This window comes from Thalassophryne amazonica, chromosome 9 (genome assembly GCF_902500255.1).
Source record: "Thalassophryne amazonica chromosome 9, fThaAma1.1, whole genome shotgun sequence".
NCBI lineage: Eukaryota > Metazoa > Chordata > Actinopteri > Batrachoidiformes > Batrachoididae > Thalassophryne > Thalassophryne amazonica.
In genome coordinates this window covers 25,405,801-25,430,843 of record NC_047111.1, presented here as the reverse complement: position 1 = coordinate 25,430,843, position 25,043 = coordinate 25,405,801, and the positions used below count along the sequence as shown (strand labels likewise).

Below are 25,043 nucleotides of genomic sequence, written 5' to 3'. Positions count from 1 at the left end.
CGGGTGAAAATGTAACTTCCTTAAATCCTGATGAGGTCACTTCTAAGAGGATTTTTAAAACATTAAAATACTTCAATGCAATTTAAGACCAGACTAGAAGATGATTTGATTGAGTATTGACTTTTGTTTACCCATGGCAACAGGCATGTTTTCCCACGCATGACATGTGTCAAATATCAGTTGTCATGGTGCAACACACACACAGCTGTCGAGAACAAAAGAAAGAGAGAGAGAGAGAGAAAATGTTATTGTGAAAAAAAGGAGCCTAATGTTAACCCTGTCCAGAAGGGGCGTCTTCTGTGCCTGGAGACATCTGGGCTGGACCATCACACAGTGAAAATGCTTCTTGTGTTCAGGCGAGTCAGTATTACAGATCTTTATATGAAGAAATGGACATTGTGTGGTCCGAACCAAAGACGAAATGGACCATCCAGACTATTATCAGCAACAATTCCAAAAGCCAAGGTCAGTCATGGTGTTGGGTTGTGTCAAAGTAATTTACACTTCGATAATGGCAGCATTAATACAGAAAAGTACACCGAGATTTTAGTACAGCATACGGTGCATCCGGAAAGTATCCACAGCACTTCACTTTTTCCACATTTTGTTATGTTAGAGCTTTATTCCAAAATGGAGTCAATTCATTTTCCCCTCAGAATTCTACTCACAACACCCCATAATGACAACATGAAAAAAGTTTTTTGAAATTTTTGGTAATTTATTAAAAATAAAAAAAATAAGAAATCACACGTACATAAGTATTCACAGCCTTTGCTCAACACTTTGTCGATGCACCTTTGGCAGCAATTACAGCCACAAGTCTTCTTGAATATGATGCCACAAGCTTGGTGCACCTAACTTCAGGCATGTTTGTCCATTCCTCTTTGCAGCACCTCTCAAGTTCCATCAGTTTGGATGGGGAGTGTCAGTGCACAGCCATTTTCAGATCTCTCCAGAGATGTTCACTCAGATTCAAGTCTGATCTCTGGCTGGGCCACTCGGACAGAGTGACCATCAGGTACTTGGTCACCTCCCTGACTAAGGCCCTTCTCCCCTGATTCCTCAGTTTAGATGGTCAGCCAGCTCGAGAGAGTCCTGGTAGATCTGAACTCCTTCCATTTACAGATGCTGGAGGCCACTGTGCTCACTGGAACCTTCAAAGCAGCAGAAATGTGTCTGTACCCTAACCCAGATTTGTGCCTTGAGACAATCCTGTCTCAGAGGTCTATAGACAATTCCTTTGACTTCATGCTTGGTTTGTACTCTGTCAACTGTGGGACCTTATATGTAGACAGGTGTGTGTCTTTCCATATCATGTCCATTCAACTGAATTTACCCAGGTGGACTCCAGTTAAGCTGTAGAAACATCTCAAGGATGATCAGTGGAAACAGCATGCACCTGAGCTCAATCTTGAGCTGCATGGCAAAGCCTGTGAATACTTAAGTACATGTGATGTCTCACTTTTTTATTTGTAATACATTTGCAACCCCCCCCCCCCCCCCAAAAAAAAACCTTTTTTTCACATTGTCATTATGGGGTATTATGTATAGACTTTTGAGGGTAAAAAATTCATTTCATCCATTTTGGAATCAGGTTGTAACATAACAAAATGTGGAAAAAGTGACGTGCTGTGAATACTTTCCGGATGTACTGCATCCTGACTTCAAAACATCGTCTTTTCCCAGCACATTCATATGTTTTTCAACAAGACTATGCAAAACCACATTCTGCACACATTACAAAGGCACTGCTGCAGAAGAAGGTATGGATACTGGACTGTCCTACCTGCCGTCATGAACTGTTGTACCCTTTAACACATGTTTTCAGAAAGAATGTGACTAAATAGAACCTGAAACACTTTGCTTGGTGTCCTCAATGCCAAAACACCTTTTAAGTGTTGTGAGAAGGAATAGCAACATGGTAAATGCATTTGCATTCCAACATTTATTTTTTTTTTTTTTTGGAATGTGTTTCAGACCTGCAATGCACAAATGGACGTATATTAACACATGAAATGAAGTTCACTGCACAAAACATGAAATATCTTAGTGTCATACTCTCTGCAGTTAAACAGAAGTCACTGTAAATGTAAAAATCACTGTCCCACTGTGCCAACATTTTCTGTTTTGGGGTTGTAAAATCTTTGACGGTGAGAGAATATCTAAGGAGACATGACATTGATCAACCTCAGCATGGAGTCATGGGACAGACTCATGGAAGACTCAGAGAAGCAACAAGCAAAGTATTGCTTGCAGTTGCTTGTGTGTGTCTGTGGACAAGATAACTAAAAAATGGCAGGACAGATTTCCTTCGAACTTGGTGGGAATATTACTTGGACAGATTTTGGAGTAATTGGGTCAAAGGTCAAAGAAAACATGGTCTGAAAAACAACTTGTTTGCATATCCCAACAACCAAGAATAATGATCTAAAGCATGTATGGATCAGCAAAATATGTGATTGATTGGTGTTAATGACCTCAAAATGAAGTCACAAGGAAGTCATACAGTATGATGATGTCATAAAACACTGTTTTATATCATGACGTGTGGAGTCTGCAGGGTATCAGCTCGCTGATGATTTTCATTTTTGCATTGTGAAATGCTTTCCATTCAGAGGTATAAATTGGAGCAGGTTACTGACACATAACTTTGGAGGCTGTTCAGTGTGTGTGTGTGCGTGCGTGCATTTCTGCGTGCTCTTTAAGCGTCTGTACTCATTGTTTTCCAGCTGGTGAGAAGGCCATCGTTTGTGACCAATGTGGTGCCCAGTTCCAGAATGAGGAGTCCCTGGAGGCTCACCGGCAGATCCACACCGGTATACACACACACACACACATACATTTCTATACAACGTGTTACTGCACGTTATCTTGTTTGCCTTCTGTTGATCTGGCTCTCCATTAGAGATGATCCTGATAAGCTTCAGAATAAATAATAAGCATTGGACAGTTTTATCATCAGTGTTCCCAGCAGAGAGATCCTGAGTGCAGCCACACTGAGGATCGCCAAGCTCCAGCACTGGCACAGAGAGGCCATGGTGTGTGGTCACGGCTTGTGCACGTGTCACAGGAGGTCGCTGACCTCTCTGTAGATCCACTGCTAGATCACATCATCTCGCATTAATCCCACTTGTCCTAAATCGAGCCAGATGCAGCAGTAATCAGGAAGGCGGAGAAACCTGGCAGGCTAATGTTGTTTATCAGTGCTCAGCTATGAAGACGGGAAGAAGCGGGTGATGCAGGTGCCAAGATGTAAATACAAAGAAGTAAATCCCCCTCCAGCAGATGTGTGATGGCCCACAGCGGTGCAGAGCTGGTGGTGATGGCTTTAATTTCTCACACAGGATTGTCTCCTGCACTCGGTTATTGACGGTGTGTGTTTGGGCTGAAGGTCTGCACTGTTTGTGCTTCATGTCCACGCACGCTGCTACGTGCACGGAGCTGTCACTTCACTGCCAACATTTTCTGTAGTCCTGTTCATCTTCTCAGTGTCGGTCTCAACAGCCACGTATTTATTTTCCACCTTTACAAGATACACTTTATTTATTACAGCCACGTCGACAGGGTGTTTGGTGCGAAAAATACAGCATTTTTAAGTGTTTACAGTTCATTCTGACATGATGGGGCACATCACAGATTTTAGTTATAGTTGGAAATTTCTGAGCAAGACTGAACTTTATGAAGAAGAAGCATTACTTGGGTTTTTTTTCCCCCAGTTGGAAAAAAGTGACTCCAAAAAACACTTTTACTGTTTGTAAAGTGGCGACTGGCCTGGGAAGAGCTTATATTGCAATGCCGTCACTGCACAGAGGTATTTGGTGATGTCAGTATCTTTGTAGGAGGACAGATGTGTTGCTCTGTAGGGTCGTGATGGTTCTGGCGTTTTTGGGACCTGTTGGTTCCAGTCCTACTGGATGATTGTGAGATATGGACTTTAACTATTGACATAAGGTGATGACTGGGTGCCATTGGTACCAGGACTCTTCTAACGTGGGCACTTGCATTGTGAGAGAACATCAGCTATGACATTTGGACCATGTGGTGCATTTCTCTAGATGTGATCCAGTTTACAGGTACCTCAGTGTTGACGACTCGAGTGACTGGAGAAGGCCAAGGGGATGTCCCCATTTCACCTGGCTGCAGCAGTTAGATGGGTTCTCTTCAGAGGTGCAGGTTTGCGTAGTGTGGTGGATGTGGTGGATTTGGTGACATGTGGCAGCAGCACATGTTCCCAGACCTCACCTGTAGAGAAGTCTTTTAAAGTCACATTTTCACATGCTTTGAATTTCCTGAAGAGCACAATTTGCTTGGTTTCAACAGTAGTGCAGCATGATCACCTCGGGAACAAGGGACTTCTTCAGATTGTCAGTCAAACTCTGATTAATATGCATCTCTAATTTTAATTTGATTCCATGTTGCAACTCTGAACCATCAAAAGTTTCATGAAAACGTATGTTTTGTTGCAACTGTGACTTTTCACGCAATAGTAAGAACTGTGGTGACCCGCCCCAACCCCTACCTCTCACAGCTGGGTGACAGTAAAGAAAAATTATATGAATGCACACACATATACACAGACATGGACACAAAAGCCCAAACTACTGTAACCTGTAAAATTACATGCAAACAAAGCAGCAGCCTCGGTGTGTTTTTCCTACATCTGTAACAAGTCATGCATAACACACGCTGTGCATCATCAGACACGAGCGTCACACACGCAGGAGTCTTGTGCATTTGATTATTTACACCCTGCAGAGTATCAGCTGCTGCTGAATCTTTCCACATCACTGGTCTTTGTTAAAGCCTTTTTTTTCCACATGCATCATTTCCCGTGATCATTTCTGGTTGTGTCTTTTACAGTGCGCATTCAGTTTGGACTTTTTTGTGTGCATGTGTGCGCAGGCGCATTTTTTTTTTCTCACATAACTAATTTAGCTGATCAGTCATCCAAAAGCATACCTCTTGGGGAACATTTTACAATATATAAATACATATATACTCATGAGCTGTGACTATTTCTGTGAGTCACGGAGCTCTGTGTAGGTTTGATGCAGTGTTTGGACAAAGAGACAACAGTCATGATTGTTTGCATTTCACTTTCATTAATATAGCAATGATGTGGGTTTGATCATAGATGAGGACTGCAACACAGACACACAGATTGGATCTGGTCACTTGCTATAAATTATGTGGAAAGTGCATCAGTGAGATGAGATTTGAAATCAGATCTGGAATAAATCTGATTTGAATGTTCAGCCTCCAGTTTGTGATTTCTCACACACACACTGAGTTGATCTTTTCCATCTGAAAGCAGCACACGAGCAAAGCTCAGGATTACCGACATTGACATTTCTCTTCTGCAGAGCTGAATGTTTATTTTTAATGTGTTTTTCTACATTTTGATATTTATTTTGCCATATAAGTGGCAGCAGAGGTAAGGTCACCAGCCACCATTAAGCTCCACCTTAGAGGTCAAAGTGAGCGCTGTCAGTGAGGCCAAAAATAACTGTACATTATCTTTTTTTTTTTTTTTTTTGTCCTTCTGACCCTCAGGCTCAGAGTAGCAGGCCATGTATTGTCGCTGCTGCTTTGAGGACAGGGTGTTAGTGGGGGAGTAGTCAGGGTTTTTTGTTTTTGTTGAGGGTTTAGTCCTGAGGGGCATATTCTCAGCCAATCAGCTCACCACAGAAGAAAGGTTAAATGAGGCTAATGATCCAATCACCATAACGGCGGAAAGGAGCTTTCTAAATATAGGTGTTCCAGTCTAGCGTGACTGGAGTGTCTTCCTGCCACATAACTGGAGCGGCCGTGGTAATAATTATCATCCATGTGTTCCGCTGCTCTCAGGGGTCATCGCCTGGAATATGGGCTCCAGTAAAATCTGACTCGGCAGTTTTACTACGCTGTCTGAATTTCATGTTTTATGTTCGATTAGCTTTATCCTCTGTTAACTTTACATTCAGTTAGTTTTTAGATTCCATTGGCTTTTCTGTTCAGCATACATATATTCATTTTATGAGCAGGACAGCGGAGCAGTGGTTAGCGATTAGGTCAGGACTTTGGATCTTGTTGGTTATTTTATGTATGACACCAGCACCAAATTTGGTATAAATACTTCTGAGAAATCCTTTTCTTCAAAACGCCGTTAGCCACATGAAATTTTTATTAAAAATTCTGTGGGCGGGGCGGAAGGGGTTATAATGTTAGTCATTGTTTAGTCTGTTCAGTAGTCCATTCTGGAAGTACTGAACCAATAATTTACATCACATTTTACAAAGATTGGAGCAACTTTAACTGTTGACTCCTGTACAAATTGAAATTGACCTTTGTCACTATTCTTGCTGTTTTTACCCCATAACTCCATAACATTCAGTCATAGATAATCCAAACTATATCTTTTTGGAATATTTATGATCAGACAAATAATGTGTTATACTTTTCAATATGATCGGAGCATTTTTAAATTTTGACCCCTGTGTAATTCTTCTTTGACCCCTACCTGGACACCATATTGGATTTTCAAATGCCTGCACTTTCTCAGACACTGATTTATGAAGAACACTCATGCCAAATCTGATGCTTGTTTCACCACAGGAACAATTCTGGCCAAAAATCAAAGGTATCTGCTCCACTATATGATATGCTGACATGCTGTGTAACTGTATGTATCACTGATGTATGTGTGAGTTCTTTCAGAGGGGGCAGAGTGACGTGTGAAGCTGTTGTTGTCTGGTGGATCATGTGTGGGCCGGGGAGCAGCAGGACGTCAGATTTGATCCGTGCCTGCCTCCTGGCACCGCTTCATCTCTTGGCTAATGTTTTTCTGTTGACAAAATTTGGCCTTTGAAACTGTGGCTGTGTTTTTCGGCGCTGAATGGGAGCTTTTGTGGCATCTCCTCTGTTGATGTGATCAGCTGCAGTCTGACTGACTCGACCTCTGTCTTTCTCACTTTTTTCTTCTTTGCTTTGCATGTGGGACAGTTTTGCTGCCCTGTCTGATATCGATCAGCTGTATTCGTGCGAGACGTGCCGGTTCGGCGTTCCTGAAGTTATTCCTGACAGACGTGTTCTTGAGCAGCAGTTTGAACTCATGCAAATTCACAAATATGCATAAAATGCTGCTGTGCCGTGAGGCGGCATGACACACACAAAGACGTCCAGGAGTTGATACTGATTTTTGCCACATTTTTCTCCTGGTTGGAGGGCATCACATCGCAGCCTCAAAATCGGGACTTGCCTCTGGGCTTTTTTAAGCAAACAGCACAGTCTGTGTCACTTCTGTGGGCCTCTCATCCTGCAAGAAAAACACTGCTGTCATTTAGAGTTGTAGCCTACTTACAACCAACACCGTTTCTGTTTTGTATCATCCAGTTTGTTATGCAACAAATGGGGCTTTTCTTCATTTTGCCACTGTCCCACTTACCAGAGATGAGCAGCGTTTTTATTTGAGAGGATTTCCTGGAGGAGACTTCCTTTTTATCCTGCCGCTGTCAGGTGATCGACAGTGAGCAGAGCATAATGTAACGTGCATGGCGCTGTGAAACCATTGCACTTTTTTCATGATAGACTGCAGCTTTGGAGGGTTGCAGGAATGAGTGGCAGCAAATGGATTCTGTGAAAGCAGAAGACGAAATCCTGCTGACAGCAAACGCCAGCGCAGGAAGACCACTGACACAAACATCTAAATTAGATTTTGTTGTGATCTCACATGATGTCACCTCAGTCTCAAATGTCCTTGTGTGCCACAGTCAGATAGCATGTACACAACACATCTGAGCAGCTTTGTTCCAACGAAATGACACTATTTTTAGATGCATAATTTTGTTTAAAAATTTAGAATTCGGCTGCTTCAGCTGCTTTTTTAGCATTGTTTCTCTGGATCTGGAAGAACTTAGACCTTTTATTTGTCTCAGAGTGTACCATGGTCTAAAAACCGTGATTTCCACCGGGCTCAGTAGGTAAAGTTTGCATTGTTAGAAGCTGTACACAATTGGGCAATAATATAACAAACAAAAACACAGCTTAGAGGAAGAAAGCCACCTAATGTGCAAAAATGGTTTTTGAAGAGTGACTGAGGACATGTCTCTGCCAAACTGAAGCAAATGTTATTTTGAAGTGAACTTGATACATTATTGAAATAAATACATTCGATAGCACATCTAATTGGCACGCTTAAAAACAGTAAGGATTTTTTTTCGTTCCTCAGTCACTGTGGTCCGAGCACATTCAAAGCAAAACGTGACAAAAGTTGTTTGACTTTGAAACATGTAAGACTCAATTCATCTGCCAGTCAGAAAATTATTTTGGTCCAGTATACATCAAGTGAAGTTTTCTTCTTTTTTCTTTTTCCGAATTGCAGAAACACAAAACACAGATAACCAATGGCTGCCTCCTTAATGCTTTGCTTTTAATTGATTCCAGACTGCAGATGTGAGCTCCATGAATCTGTGTATAATTGTACAATATGAGTTTGGTGGGCTTATGGTTGTTTTTGTTTGTTTTTTTAATTGGCCATTAGCAAGCAGAGGCTGGAGGGCTGCTAACCATAGATGACAGAGGGCCAGTAATCAATCATTATTGTCACTTATACCACACAAGCACATGCAAACCATATCCACGGTCACTCTTTAAACACAGAACATCCAGCAATGCGAAACTGCAACTGCCGATCTGAATGATGGCCGTGTGATGTATGTTGATTGTTTTCTCGAAAAAATAATGTTTAATGGTGGAATGTGCTCCCAGACAGCTGTATTGGTGTACAAATCTTTATAAGCATTGATTCTCTTATTTTGAAAATAATAGCGAGAAATAAACAGCCACATTTATAACCGGATAATACCTCTGAGGTGATTTAGAAGACATCATACGAAGATGTTAGCAAGCTAACTAGCGACACACAAGAGACACAGGTGTGTCACCATGGCACACGGTTTCCTGAAACAAATCAACTGATCTTTGGTTTTGTCAAGCAGTCGGGCGGCGTGGCGGGTGCCGCTGCTGCTGAACAGGGTACAGCTACATCATATACGATGCTAGATCAGTGCAACAATACCACAATATTAAAAGGAAAACAAAAACCCATTCCAGAGCGAACCAAAGTAATGGGCGGATAATGGCGTCATCGGCCTACCTTTCATTAACGGCCCACGTTTGGCGAGCCATTATACAGTATTAATATATATGCAAAGTAATGCTCACCTCCCGGGAACGACCTAGTCGGTGATAATAAGAATAATGAGGGTTTTTATGATGGTGACAAACTGTGGCTCAACTTGAGAGTAATGTCCACATCAGCACCGACACCACACAATTTCAGCGTACCGCAGTGTTAACACTGTGTCAAAGTCTCAGACTAGCCTGTGCACTTCATGAGATTATGTTTTCATCCTAAAGATTGTGCTTTGTTGAAATAAGTAGCATTCGAATTTTTAACTCTGTGTTAACATTGCATATTTAGTAACTTTAGTCCTTTGCAGAAATGCATCCTGGAATGTGTGTCCTCCTTGTTCAAAGCTGGGTTTTTTTTGTCTCGGCAGGTATCAAAATAAATTCTAGTTTTCCTTTAAAAATAAATATAATAATAATAACAACAAGAGCACTCAGAGTTTTCTGACATCTGCCCATCCCGGTCACCTCCAAAATTCTTTGGAGTCTTCCATGCCCTTATATCTATCTATGGTGCAAATTTGGTGAGAATTCATGAAGTAGTTTTGACGTAATTATTTAAAGCCTATATAGAGTGAAATCTTGATCCAGGATCCGGATCCAGAACATCCCGATGATTTTATTTCGTCCTTGGTAGACATAATAATAATAATGAAGTCTTTAGAAGTATCGGACCTGATTTGAATTGTGCAATTATTATAACCTGCATGCTGTGCGAGATTAGAAGAAAATTATCTGGATGTTTCTGAGTGACACACGTGAATGGACAGCAGAGGTCACCCTCCCTGCCCCTGCTGATTACCTGCCCTGTGTGTTTCAACTTTGCCCCCCCCCTCCCGCCACTCGCACACACACATACACACACACACACACCTCTGAAACATCTCTGAAACACACAATAATTAACTAAGTCAGGTTCAGCCAATCAAGAACCAAGAAACAGCACAATTAACTGTGGCTGCAGCAGGTAGAGGTGGAAACCATGCAGGGCAGGTGACAGCTTTTAGGCTTTCAGACACCGTGTTTTGACCAAATAACCAAATTGTTAAATATTGGTTATTCATTCCCATCAAAACAAAAAGCAGGACATATGATAATTTCTTTTCTTTTCTTTTTTCCTGGGTTTGTGACCAGAGGATCCTCTGCCATGTACACACTAGGGACAGAACTTTTTTGTTACTCCATAGTTCTGTGACATATTCGGAAGAGCTTTTGCTAGAAAACAATGAAAATCTATGTTTTTTTGTTTGGTTTTTTTGTATTTGTTTTATTTATTTATTTATTTATTGCATTTTACCCCCTTTTTTGTTTGTTTTAATTTTTGGAAATCCACCCAAATTCGACAGAGTATAAAAATGTTCAAAGTCAGTCATGGTTGAGCTTTTTTTTTTAATCAAATACAAAAAATGAAACATTGATTTTCATTGTTTTCTAGCAAAAGCTCATCAGAATATGATAGAGGACTATGGGGTTGCAAAAAAGTTGTTTGGCACAGAATTACCAAACACATGCACACTGCACATTTCAGTGCTGTAAAATGCCACCTGGTGTTTGTTCTGCCTGTGCTAGTTTTTATGGCTCCATGAAAACTGCCCAAAATGTGAATTTATACTTTGATATCATCTGTATCTGTTTTCTAAGGATGGATAACTGAGTTTAAAGAGCACAGTCTTCATAAGTCCATGTTTTTGATTGAACCCCACGCCCTGACAAAGAACTCATAAATCAACCTACATCCTTTTCTCTTTGTGACATCACATAAAGGTTTGTTTGATGTGGATTTTTCCCTCTTTACCAAAGTGCCATATTGTTAAATCACTCATTTAAAAGGAGCCTGTTGTAATTCTCTTCACTGGTCAGCACCACAGCCTTTCTTTGTGTCCTCACTTACCTCTCCCAGCTGTCTTTCTCTGCCTTTCGTGATTGTGTTGGTTGTCACTGTAATGAGATTTTACTGGTAAAACCACCACACTCACGTTCCACATGATTAAACCTCCAGCTTTCAGAAAAGCAAAAGGTCATAATGTGTTTGTAGGATTGTAAAGTGCAGATCTCACTGCTGCATGCTGCAGCCTCTCCGTGCACTGTGCACGATCCCATTGCATGCATGATCCCACTCCATGCACGAACCCTCTCAGTGCACCATGCACATGCAAAGCTGCATATTTTGCACTGAAATCTGCACATTTCTTCTCCAGAAGAAGTTGATGGATTTGGACTCCGTAAGCCTCTGAAGAATTTGTTTGTCTGACTGTTGGTGTTCTTGTTTGTCTATGAATCGCGCGCGCGCACACACACACAGAGTAGTGTAAATCCAGATATAGAAGGTTTATATTTCTCTCTCCTTTCTTCCTTTTATCTCTCCATCCTTTTCCAAATCTTGTAATGCAGGGGAAAATATGCAAACCTTGGAGTGACTATAGCGGGTTTAGGCAGTGGGAACACAGCGTGATTACAGCGGGCCTCGGCCGCACAGTAAACACTTTCTTTCTCAAGCCAGAAATAGTTTGGCTGGAGTGAGGGAGGGAGAGCGAAGAGTGAGAGCTGAGAGAGGAAAAGCTCTGATACTCAGAAAAAAGAACTTATTTGGTCACATTTCTTTCCTCCTGTGTATGTCCTCCTTGCGTTCACTCCGGTGGCCTCTCAATCAGCTCCCTAAAACACAAACATTCGTGTCACTCACGCAAATGAGGCCAGTGGCAGCGGTGCACAGAGGTCACGTCAAAAGTGCCGATCGTCTCAATCACATTACGGCAGCGGTGGCATCTGTTTAGCATTTAGTTAATTGTGATGTTATTAAGTTGTCAGAGAGCATTAGTGTGCTGATAACCAAACAATATTCTTCCAGGCCAGGCAGGACAGTGTACCACACATGCAGATAAATCCCAATACAAGCCCCCGGACACAGCAGGCGTGCATGTTCCTCTGCTCAGCCCGATTAGCCATTAGCATGAAAGCGTCGGCGTAGAGCTGCCTTTTAATGTGTCATTCTGTCTTATTCAGGCATCGCTGAAGGGCAGATGTTCATTACCATCATGATTTCTGATCACACAAAGCTAGCGTGTCGAGCTTCCTGTGTAATCTGGTGAGTCAAAATGCTGATTAGCACCGTGCACGCACACGTTCTTTCCACATCCCACTCACAATTCAGCAAACTGTACGTCTGTCTGCGCCCTGCTGAGGATTGTGGTTCACAGCAAGTACCAGGTGACGCGTTCACTGTAATGAACGGATGACAGTTGACCAAAGGACTCAAGATGATCAGCGGAGACCAAAACCTTAAACTTATATATAAATTTTATATGCACTTTTCTCCAATCAACGCTTCTTCTATCAAATATTGTTTAGGGCCCTGTCCCACTGGGGAGAGAATTAATTGCACATGAATATATAAATATATAAATTGCGGGCGTTCGTTGTCGTCCACAACAAAAATGGCCAAAGATGACGAATGTCCCAGTATGAATTACGGATATATTAATAATATATAGCGAATATATGATGAACAATCACGGTTATATAACGCATGTAGTGAGGAAACTGATCCGACATATTGAGATTATCACGGCAGTATTACGGGTGTATTATGAATGCATAGCGCACGTGTTGCGCGTGCACAGCATCTGCATTGTGGTCATAAAATAAGCTCACTCGCTCCGTTCGGCATCACTATTCACACCAACAATACAGGCTCTGGAGCAAGTGCTGGACTTGGACAAGTTGATCACAGAGTGTTGTCATGCGAGGGTTAACTGTTCGTGAGTTTGGGGAGCGGGAGGGGGGAAGCCACTTGGGGTGTGAGAAGGTGTTTTTTTTTTTTTTTTTTGAGTGAGTTGTGGCTAAACAGCAACTCTTCCTTTTGTTGGTGTTAAATAAAAGTCCTGGATTGCAGCAGCTGTTACATCTTTGTGGATTTACACAGCTGGACCAGCACTGACTGGCAGGTATGTCACTTTCTGTCACACTTTGGGTTTACGTGACATGTTTGTTATGCATTCACAGATTGTCCGCAAATCAGCTGCAAAGCAGATGTAATAAAAACGCGTTATTCATGGCCAATCTGTATGCATTCGCCACAACATATTTTAATTTGTGATGTGGACATGATGGGCACGCAATATATCTATTTTACACACTGTCCCGGTCTGCTGTTAAGCCGCAAATCCCCGTCAGTTGCGGATAGCAGCGGTTAACGGCAGATATACAGCGCATAGAGTGAGTATGTATTGTGTATGAAGTGAGTATATATGGAGTATGTAAGGCGGATGTCATCCGCATCCAGATTTTAAACAGCTCAGAAATCCTGGCTGCGGACATGCGTGCCTCTGCGGATGATCACGGGCGTGTTCGGATGACGGTCGACTCATACAGGCATGTTACACGGATATTGCGGATGTTTGGCAAATATGGGCCAATTTTGTACGCAATCCATACGCAAATCCTTCTAAACGCCAGTAGGACAGGGCCCTTAGTTTTACTTTGTCAAACTCATAAAAAATGTATTCAAGTGATGTCAAAAGACTTAAAATAAGAAAAAAAAAATCTCAGATGAGGTGTCTCCTGTTCTGTGTCTAGCAGAAGCAGGTATCTCAGAGGGGTTAAGAGTTAGAACAGTTTTAATGAACCTGGGTTTGATTCCCACTGATGTGATATGTATTTGTCCTTGGACAAGATGCATCTTCTGCATTGACCCAGTCCAGCCAGCTGTAAGTGGGTACTTGCCTTGGTTGGGGAAGTAACCTGCGATGGACTGGTGTACTCAGGGATGAGCACTGATTTGATGGACTCCGGGGCCTATATACAGTCACTGTATTAGCTACACCTTGCTAGTAGTACTGGGTTGGACCTCTTTTGCCTTCAGAACTGGCTTAATACTTTGTGGCATAGATTCAACAAGGTGTTGGAAACGTTCCTCAGATGTTGGTCTATGTTGACATGATATTATCACATACTCACCCATTCTCCTCCGACATCAACAAGGCATTTTAGTCCACAAAACCTCCACTCTCTGATTATTTTTCTCTTCTTCGGACCCATTCTCTGTAAACCCAAGAGATGAGTTGTGTTGTGTGTGAAAATCCCAGTCGATCAACAGTTTCTGAAATACTCAGACGAGCCTGTCTGGCACGTTCAAAGTCTCTTAAATCCCCTTTCTTCACCATTCTGATGCTCGGTTTGAACTTCAGCAAGTCGTCTTCACCACATCGAGATGCCTAAATGCATTGAGTTGCTGACATGTGATTGGCTGATTAATTACTTGTGTTAAGATGCAATTGAACAGGTGTACCTAATAAAGTGGCCAGTGAATGTAGGACTGTCTTAAAATACTCTTCATACTATAATATAATCATGAATGTTGTTTAAAATAGGTTTATAAAGAAGATAAGTGGATTTAAATGTGAGATAATTCATCAAGTTGTTTTTACGTCCCTGCAGAATATGATTCACCATCATAGAGCAGAAGCGATATTTCTGAATGTTTTATGGGTTAAAGTAGTCAGTGGTTGTGTAATATGTGCTGAGTGACTTTTCCACATGGTCTCCCAGTGTGCACTGCAGGAAACATCAATCCAAATAAGAAGTGGGAAAACAAAAATAAAGTCACCTGAAAATCTGCTTGGCTACTATAATCCAGGTGCATCCTAAGAGTGCTGCTTCCCAGATGGTGGAGCAGGCCAGAAGAACCTGGAACTCCTGCTGTCATGAGCCTGGGTGGAATTACCCCTTCAGGCAAATACATCCGGCTTCACCGTGTATGACTCCTGGCAATGCAACCTTGTCTCTGCCACCTTCACCTTCTGGCTGTGGTTCTGTTTTACAACCACAGTCTGTTGCAACGCCACCAAAGTCCACAAAACATATTTATTTACAAAATCAAGTAGGAAAGCTCCCATTTGACTCAGACGCAGTGGCTGATCCTTGTTGGAGCCCAGGTGCCACCAGTCGACCACTCAGTGACCAAAGCAGATGGTCCACCTCACTAAGTCTGCTCTGCTTGAAGTTTCTTCCTATAATCACTGTGCTTGCTCATAGGGTGGGTAAACTTACTAGTGTGCCATGTCATGAAATGATCCGTGTTGTAATTTTGAGGGTTATTCCACAGAGCGCCATCCCTTCCTGTTAATAGATAATTGGAGCACGTTTTGAAGTATCACAGTAACTTCTTGATCCATCTTATTCAATCTTGAATAATCTTGGTATACGTCATAGTTATGGCCATCGTCGGCACGAGATCCAATTTTTGAACTGTTTAAAAATTTAATCTTGGTTCATGGAATCATTGATAGTACGTGGTAATTTCTGAGTATTCGCAGTCTTAATGGCTATGACTTGAAACTTGTTTGATCGTGCTCCATTGGGGCGCATCGAGGGTGCAGCTCCCTTTCTTTCATTTATATGGGCAGGTTGCCAGGTCTGCACTTTATAAGCCATCCAGTTGCCATGTCTGCACTTTGTAAACCTGCCTGTTAGGATCAAGCCGGATTAAGCTGTTTCATCCCATTTTTTCTTTTTTTGTTTGTATCGTGGGTGATACTCGATGAATGCCGCCCTGTGGAATGACCCTGTAAACAAATTGAATTGATTGATTGTACATTAACGCTTTTTAGATCATTCTCACTTACAGACTCTGGATCATGTCTCCTGAAACTGTACCTTTAGGATACATTTCATACAGGCTTACTGTGAATCAAACGCTTTCTAACATTTAAAGCGTTTACTGAAGCAGTGATAAGAAATGTCCTGAGCGGCTGTGTTGTCTAACGTGCTTGTCATCACATGATGGATGACTGCTCTCGGCCCTCGTTTTTGTCAGTGACCGCTAGCGGGCAGCATCTGTTTGCTTTCGTACCTTAAAACTCCATCTTGGTAAACAAATATCTCTTTCTTTGGCTCTCCCTCTATCTTTCCCTCCTCAGCACTCAGTCTCACTCACCTTCCAAAATAAGAAGAGTACAAGTGGTCAGAGGACACTATCGGTGGCTAAATTAAATCAGTGCAACCAGTTACAGTCACTACTTCTGCGACTAACCCTTTCCCCCGCGTCTTCTCCCTCACCAAACAAATTTTCACCCAGATAAGATCTAAATGAGTTTTTTCCAGGCGGAGGAAGATCCTCACTTTGGTTGATGGATACTGCAGGGCTGCAGTGTGACCAACAGTAATCATCTGCTGTGGCCAAACTGGCAGCATTATGCATAATGGGCTGTGCGTAAATGAGATAAAATGCGCGACTTGGCGCTGCTGCGTTCCCCCGCAACAGACTTCATTCATTGAGAAATAGCCAGGCAGACTGATGGGCTGCAGAGCTTCTGTGCTGAGGCTTAGTGTTGGTGGGCACAGTTGCTTTGAGGGTGTCGCCACAGGAAACCATGGGGCAACAGCGTGTTGTGGAGGGGAGGCTGTATTCTTATGCGGGGGGAAATAAGTGGGTGGGATCCGGCAGCAAATTGGGATGTCCACAGTGGTGTGCATGTCATGCTGTGGGAGAATCCCCACATGGCTGGATCATGTGAAGCAGAGACAGCGGGCCGCACATCTAGAGAGGCCAATAAAATGATGGAGGATACGTGCGACGGGAGGTTGGCTTGTGGGGGCAGATTATAGGCCTCCCAAAGGGCACGCCCGATTCATAGGCCATAAAATGGAAGTCAGCAGGACTCACTGCAAATCTGGCCAGCAATATTCCCCATCCTGCCGCACCCTCATTCCGCCCCATGGATGCGTCTCAGTCTTGTGTCACAATGTGACCTCAGCCGGCACGTCCGTTGTCGGATGGTCTGAGCTCCCGCGGATGCCGCTTTCTCTCCTTTTGCATTTGCATGTTGGCCACTGAGGCTTTGTTCAGGATCTACTTAGTTAAAAAATGTCAGATAATGAAAAGAACAGAGGAATCAAGACGGCCTTTGCCATCCGTGGAATAAAATGGGCACCTTTGTCAGGTGGTTCCTACCTTCAGATATCCCCGCTGCATGTAACCTTGGCGACGGCGAGGAATCTGAATAGACAAGGATTCCCCCAAGAGAGGAAAGCGTGAAAGAGAGAAGACATGGAACAGCGGCCCCCATGTCAACAATAGCAAGGGTTCTTTTGTCCGCAGCCTTATTGAAGTAAATCTCCTCAGTAATTAGATTGGAGCTGTTTGTGGAATCTTAGCAGAGAGCGTTGGTGTTAAACAGCAGCATGCACGGGCCCTTTTAATTTACAGTGCACATACCTCTTGATTAGTTTGGAGCGAGCATAGGGGAGGCGGGGGAATGAGGAGGAGGGACAATAGAGGAGTCTTTCACTCTTTTCTTTTGTTGTTGTTTGAGAGTGGGAAGAGGTTTGAGCGGCTCTCCCTGTGTTCCGTAATTGTGAAGCGAGGAGATTAGTACCACGCGTGCATCCAACCTTTCACCCCAAAACAAAGGAGCCATCAGATCCAGTTTGCCTAGTGATGCAGGGTTTCACACCGGCAAATTTACCCCAGCGCCTTCACCTATCCGGCTCCACAGACGGAATAAAACCTCCTCTTTTTTTTTTTTGCTCTGGAAGTGCATGGGAGCCACTACTGTCATTGTCTGTCTGAAGCAGCCTTAATGGCACCGTGCAGCCACGCTAATGAAAATGGCCCACCCCCCCCCTCCTTTCCGTCCTCACTCCAAGTCGGTCTCTGAGACTCATCTAAAAGTTAATGTACCCATGACAATGGCATTCAGAAGACCGTTTAGCTTTGGACAAACGTGGGATTTCTTGGTGGCAAGAGCAGCCGGGCACAGAAATGTCCTTTTCCACTGCGTGCAGCTCAATCAAAGGGCACTTAGCAGTGTCATATTGATTATGGGAGCTTAACCCCCATCAATCACTGCTGCCTCATTTTGGCAGCCTTCCCTTACATGACTACCAATGAATAGAGGCAAATCAGCAGGGGTCTACCGGGCTTTTCCTTATCGTAAGTCCTAACCTAACCTTAAAGGTACTGTAGACCACTGCAGACTGAGCCAGCAGGTGTCTCTGTCTGCTGTTGGCTCTCCCTCCGTCTGCAGGCAGAAGAAAATGATTAAGAAAATCCTCAGCAGGCGCAGATCCCGGACAGCCCCAATTATGATGATGACATTTAGACCTAATTAATTATCACTCCATTTGAATATGATTTCAGCTCCCAGCTGATGAGCTGCCTTCATGTGTGCAGTGAAGAAAATAAGCTGCTTACCAGCCGCATGCAGATGACACACGCGCGAAAGAGGCGAAGTCCAGCAGCAACATAAGGACTGGTGCACGCTCGTGCTTCATTCCAGGAGAATAACACTGACATTACACAAGTTTGCTTCCGGTCAGAATTCACTGTCCTTGTTGCAGTAATGTCGTAATTTCTGTGACATTTGTGGAATATGTGCATTGTAAGCACTTAGTGAGGAATGTTGGCGATAGCGACATAATCATATTTAATGGGAATCTGGGCATCTGACTGTAAACTTTTAAATTCCCCACCATCCCTGAAGAATGCCTTATCTGACTGAAAGGATTTCTTAGTGCTGTATTGGGGGAAACGCAAGACAGTTTCCTTTACAAAAATGGCTGTCGTGTTATCTGACGTGGCCACTTACGACACCATCTGGTTTTCACTTCTTTACAATGGCTAAAGAACATCTTGTCTGGTTGAACTATTTATTGGTGGCGATTTGGAGGAAGCTCGTGATGGGTCCTTTACAAACTGGCTGTCGTGTTATCTAATGTTGCCGCTGACGACACATCTTGATTTTAATTTCTGCTATAACTAAAGAATGCCTTGTCTGGTTGAAAGCACCTCCCAGTGGTGAGAGACTGAAATGAGGAATATCACTTTGAAGGAGGATCACCTTCATCGTTTTGTCCATGTGACGTGTTTCTCTGGGCATGATCCAGCACATAGGTGTCTGAGTGTTGCTGGAGAAGGCCAAGGGATGTCCACCTTTCACCTGGCTGAGGGGAGATAATTATTTTAGAGATATGAGGATGGACCAGTTGTCTGCCTTGGTGGATGCTATCTGGTATCCAAGGTGGGTTCATGGTATCATGGATGTGGTGGGGTGTGGGACCAATGCATGCTCCCAGACTTGACTTGACTTGTATTGGTGGAGGCTCGAGGAGCATTCCTTTTGAAATTGGTCGTCATCTGTTTTCTTTCTTTTTCTTTTTTTTTTTTTGTTTGTGCACAATAACTTAAGAACATCTTGTGTGATTGAAACCATTTCTTGGTGGTGTATTGGGGGAGGGCTACAGAAAGTATCCTTATGAAAATGAGGTTGCTATACCAATAGACCATATCCCAGGGGTCTTCAACTGCAGTCCTCAATGGCTGGTTTCTTGCACCTTTTAGATGTGTCCCTGGTCCAACACACCTGAATCAAATGGCTGCATTACCTCCCCAGCATGCAGTCAAGTTCTCCAGAGTGCTGTTAATGACGTCATCAATTGATCAGGTGTGTTGAAGCAGTGATACATCTAAAGTTGCAGGACACCGGCCCTCGACGGACTGGAGTTGAAGACCCCTGCCATATACCATCTTTGAAGCACGTCTTTCACTATAGAATTAATTTCCAGTCTTCATATCACCTGTTAAGTGTGCTGTTCCCAGTTCAAGGTCACCTCTGCCTGTTCTCAAGTAATATGTAGTTGTCAGGAAGAGTATGTTCCAAATCAACATGCAGATCCACATTGGATCTGCTGTGGGGACCCTGAGTCAAAACGAGGGGAGAAACCAAAGGGACTGGCTATTATTGCGTCAACCATAAAACTGTGCACCAGCTTCATTGTGCATGAGCTCTTGTTAAATTATCTGAAATATCCATGTTAAGTAATTAATCAGCATGAACACCATGTTCAAAAGTACTTTTAACTGCAGGCTCACTGCATATTAATTTTAATATCACCCAAAATAAATCAGTTGGTAAAAGGGTGGTTGAAAAATCACATTTTCATTGTTGGGGGAGGAAAAAATCACAACATTACATTGAAGATGGAGGTCAAAAATAGTTTTATTAACATTGTGGCCATTTTGGCAGGTTTGCAGGTTTGCTGCAGCTGAAGTTTGTGCTCTGATGTGGAAGCTCATCGGGTTTTTTTAGGGTCATGACACTGAGTTTCAGTGCACATGATAAAAAGTTTTGTTTGAGAACCCAGAACTCAGAATAGGAATCTCCAGGTACTTCACCATTCAATGTGATTACAATTCAAAGAGCTGTGATCCAATTAGAAAAGTTTGATTAGCGGTGTATCTTGGTACACATTTTTTTTCCTAGACAGAATTTTTCTGTTCTCTCTATGTAACTGCCAAGTACATTTCAAAGTATTTGTAATGATCCTGAATGTATTCTGTAACAGCTCAGCTATATTTTCACCTCATTAACTGATTATAAAACCCCGGGGGGGGGGGGGGGGGGTTCACCTCCCAACCCCCGACTTCTATCGCCTGTGTAAGTGTGGGCTGATGTAAGTTACTGACTCGGAAACTGCAAGCGTCATGTTACCTCACCTTGTGCACGTGTATTTTCCTTTTAACTGGACTTTGGGTTCAGCGGGGCGAACTGTACGCACAGTTTGCATGATCGCAATACCCCACAACACATTAAAATGGTATTAGTGATGGAGATGGTTTTAGGTAATCAAGCGTAAATGACAGCCATGATACTTGGCATATATTCTATTTGGTTTCTTTCTTTGTTTGTGACACAGAATGTCAGTCTGCTTTCACTGGAGCCCTTCAACCTGCATCTGGAAGGTGGATATTTTTAAAAGCTTTTAGAGTTTGAAGTAAAACTGTGTTCCGATGTAGCCAGACTTGTCGCTAGGTGCTTCGTGTTCTGTGGTATATCACATTTATCATAGTCTAAAAACTGGTGGTTTTTCTCTGCACCTGCAGCTGCTTCATGTCTTGTCACATCACATTTGAAGAGGCTGTAATGAAGCTGTATGACACACACACACACACACAGTCAACCACTTATCCAAGATCGCGCTATGGGTGCTGGAGCCTATCCCAGCAGTCATAGGGCGTGAGGCAGGGTACATCCTAGACAGGATGCCAGTCTGTCACAGGGCCACATATAGATAAACAAACAAGCACAGTTACACACGCACACCTACGGACAAATTAACGTTTCCAATCCATCTAACCTGCATGTCTTTGGATGTGGGAGGAAGCCAGAGCACCCGGAGAGAACCTACGCACACACGGGGAGAACATGCGAGTGCCAGACAGAAAGGCCACAGGCGGGAATCGATCCCATGGCCTTCTCGCTGTGAGGCAACAGTGCCAATCACTAAGCTACCGTGCTGCCCAGCTGTAGGGCAAATATACTAAAATAAAACTGACATGTTTAGAAAAATGACTTCAGGAAAAGTAGAAATGCAAGTTCAAATTAGGAACGTGAACTGTTACCGGTGGCCAGCAGCCATGTTCCTGCACCTGCAATTCATAAAATTGACTTTTGACGTTAATGAATAGATTCAGAATCATCCAACATCTGCATCACGATGCATCGATTTTCCCCCTCCCCTACTACAGGTGGCTGTGTTCAACCTTCAAACGTGAACAGGAGTGCATGTCAGTAGTTTGAATAGAATGTCTTTTTGCCATTGTTTTGGAAACAATATAATGAAATTTAAAATTTCACAGGACATAATTTCAAACCTTATTAACAGTTTATAGCTGACACATTTTGATACTCATCCCGTAGGTACACTCTAGGGTGTAGATCAGTGATTAGAGTTTAGGCTGTTTCATGTGTATGTTCACATATTAATGAATTGGAAGACTTTTTTATAAAGGTCATGGCTCCAGAGTGCGCTGTAAGTTATATTCATCATGTGTGTATGTTACGTGAAATTACACTAATTATGTTGCTAAATTGCCAAGATTCCCCAGCAGTCATACTCAAGAATGCTTGATAATGTCTCAAAGGTTTGGGGCAAAACAGTACAAATTAGCTGCAGTCTAACTAATTTGTTCATTTTCCATACCCACTTATTCCAGTTAAGGGTCCCAGTGGTCACTGGGTGAGAGGCAGGCTGCACACTGGACAGGCCAGTCCATCGCAGGGCCACATATAGACAAACATATTCCATACTCTCACTGCTGACAATTTAAAGTCTCCAGTTCACTAACCTGCATGTCTTTGGATGTGGGAGGAAGCAGGAGCAGCAGGAGGGAGCCCCACACAAGCACAGGGAGAACATGCAAACTCCACACAGAAAGGACCAGGGGAGAAGCGATCCATGACCTTCTTGCTGTAAGTGCTAACCACTATACCACCGTGCCATCCACAACCTAATTACAACGCACCAAGTGTTGGCAGGGTGACAGTCGGCTCAAGTTAATTTCTTATTTCTGGATGTTTGTAAAAAAGATAAGAGTAAAATGAATCTTAATTGCTGTATAAAGTTGACAGAAACCTGGTCAATACCTCATCTTCATCACAGCTCAGCCGGACTCATCCTCATGTCGTGATCAGCTTCTTAAGATCCGCTGTCCATGGTGCTGACGCCACAAACAACACCTATTCAAGAAATGTGGAGCTTCAGTTAAAGATTAGTCATGTGATCCCCATCACATTCTGACATTTACATTCATAAAATTAAATATATATAGCTTTATATGAATAGAGATATAAAAATCAAAAAATTATAGAGTAATGTAAAAGTTAAGTATTTTTGTCAGGCATTTCAGAAAGTGAATATTTTTTGTCTCATTACATATAAACTCAAATGTATCAAACTTCTTTAAATTTTACCTAAAAAAGAAAGTAATTGTCTATATTTATGTGTAATACTTATATTCTGTATGTACGCACATTCTGTCCTCATTTTCCTGATATTTTGGAGTAATTATTTCTGTGCTTGTGCATGTGGGTGAGCTGCACCAGGTGGGAGAAACCAAAGTAGTAGTGTACATCGTGGACGGCAGAGGCTGTCGGCTTTTAAAGCCGACAGCCTCTGCCGTCCACGATGCTGTCCACAGTCTCTGTCATCCACGATGCCATCCACAGCCTCTGCCGTCCACGAAAAAGTATTTGCACATTCACGTGAGCCATAAAAAATACTTTTTCACTGCAGCTCTGCATGAAGATTTATACAGTTACGACAGTAATTCTGCATTTCACACTTCTGCAAGTTAAGAAATTAATCTGCTGTACACATGCAAACTAATCATGGGGGGGAGGGGGGTCCCCTGCAGATCACACTTCAACTGTGGTGTGTTACTCCAATAATACAGGCACACTTGGGCAAGTATCATGGAATTGCATTTGTGTGTGTGTGCGTGTGCGCACGCGTAAATTTACAGATGAGCATCAATTTGTGAAATTTATCATCAGTTTTCTGTTCAAAAATCCACAGTTCTTTAGGTGATCAAACTGTCATTTTTTAAACGTTTAGAGGGTGTAAAATTTAAATAGTGTTTCTTACAGGTGATCACACATACTGAAGTTTTTATCACATGCATTTCTTTTTTTTTTTTCCCCAGATTTGACGAGTTTATTTCCAGGAATCCAGCTTCTGAATTGTTACTTTAGTATTTCCATACTCTTCCCGAGCCGAACAAAACAGAGAATCGTGTTGTTGCAACTCTAACGAAGTGTCCCTGCTGTTTTTGTCACCACATGGCGGTGTGAAAACAGCCGCTGCACTGTCAGAGAGGGAGAGTGAATCAGAGATGGGTCAGCGAGTTGGGCTTGTGTTGAGGTGGTCTGCTTGGACAATCCTCCAAAAAGGAGCTCAAGTGGGACCCATTACACCCCACTGAGGCCAGAGTCTTATCAGTTAATAGCAGCTTTCCCCGTGAGAGCAGATTGTTTTGATAGATGGCACCTGGTCAGGCCTGTGCAAGCAGCCACAAAAACATGAGTATGTCCCAGATAAGCTCTGTGAGGAAAGACAAAGTAAGACAGCGTCCTGTGAGTGCTAATTAGTCAAAGTACAGCTCTGATGATTTTCTTTGATTTCACTCTTTGCTTGTAGAAACGTCAACTCTCTGCGTAACATTGGTGGACGTTTGCTCACGTCTGATTCAGCACTTCACCAATTCAGACCGATTTCCTGCACAAAATGGCACGTTTCTGAGCTCTTGTTGGCTGGAATGCTCTGATCTAAAATGCAGTTGTACATTTTTATTATTATGCACTTGCTCAGTGAAGCTGGGGGGCTTCATGGTTTCAGCTGTCTGTAGTGATTGAAACAATTTTGTTGTCATCGTTTTGGAGAAGGTTCAGGAAGGTTCCTCTTGAAAATGGGAGATAATACACCACATACCTGTTGTAAAGCAGCAGTCTTTCGAAATAAAATACCATCTTTATAGCACCAGTATTTCGCCGTTGAAATAATTTTCCAGACTAAGTTGTCACCTCAACCATAAATCCATACACCAAGTTAACATGTGCCATAGCGTGGGCACACTTTGCTTTTGCTTTGCTTAATTTTTATTTTAACTCCAATTTTGTTTGGGGGACCTGCTCCATCTGTGCATTTATTCATGATTCCTGGTCCAGCTGCTGTAAAGTGGCCTGAATGCTGCTGGGTGATGACATTCTGATCAGGTGAATGTGTTGGAATCACACTGCCTGAACGACTGCAGGAAAGACGGATAGTGAGAGTGTGTCTGAGTGAGGAAAAGCACCTGTCAGTAAAATAAACTATTAATTTCTGAATGTTTCCTTGTAGTATGAACATAGCCAACTGTGCAAATCCTGCGCAAATATTAGTTTTTAAACCGGTGTCGCAGACCGAACAGTCCCCCTAAAAATCGTTCCCACTTGATGACGTGGTTCACGGATTAACACCTCGTTTCTGCTTCAAACTGCACTCCGTCATAATCTATCTCAGCGACAGATATCTGAAGCTTTTGTATACATCATCTCCAC

The 25,043-nt window shown here is 42.7% G+C and overlaps 1 protein-coding gene across 2 annotated transcripts in view; it reads left to right on the top strand.

Annotated features, from left to right (window-relative positions):
- zbtb16a (zinc finger and BTB domain containing 16a) overlaps positions 1 to 25,043 on the top strand; it is a 350,151-nt gene that overhangs the window by 208,220 nt on the left and 116,888 nt on the right. For both annotated transcript variants that reach the window (XM_034177822.1, XM_034177821.1), the window contains exon 4: positions 2,730 to 2,816. In XM_034177822.1, the coding sequence (XP_034033713.1) occupies positions 2,730 to 2,816 (87 nt within the window). The remainder of the gene's footprint in view (positions 1 to 2,729; positions 2,817 to 25,043) is intronic.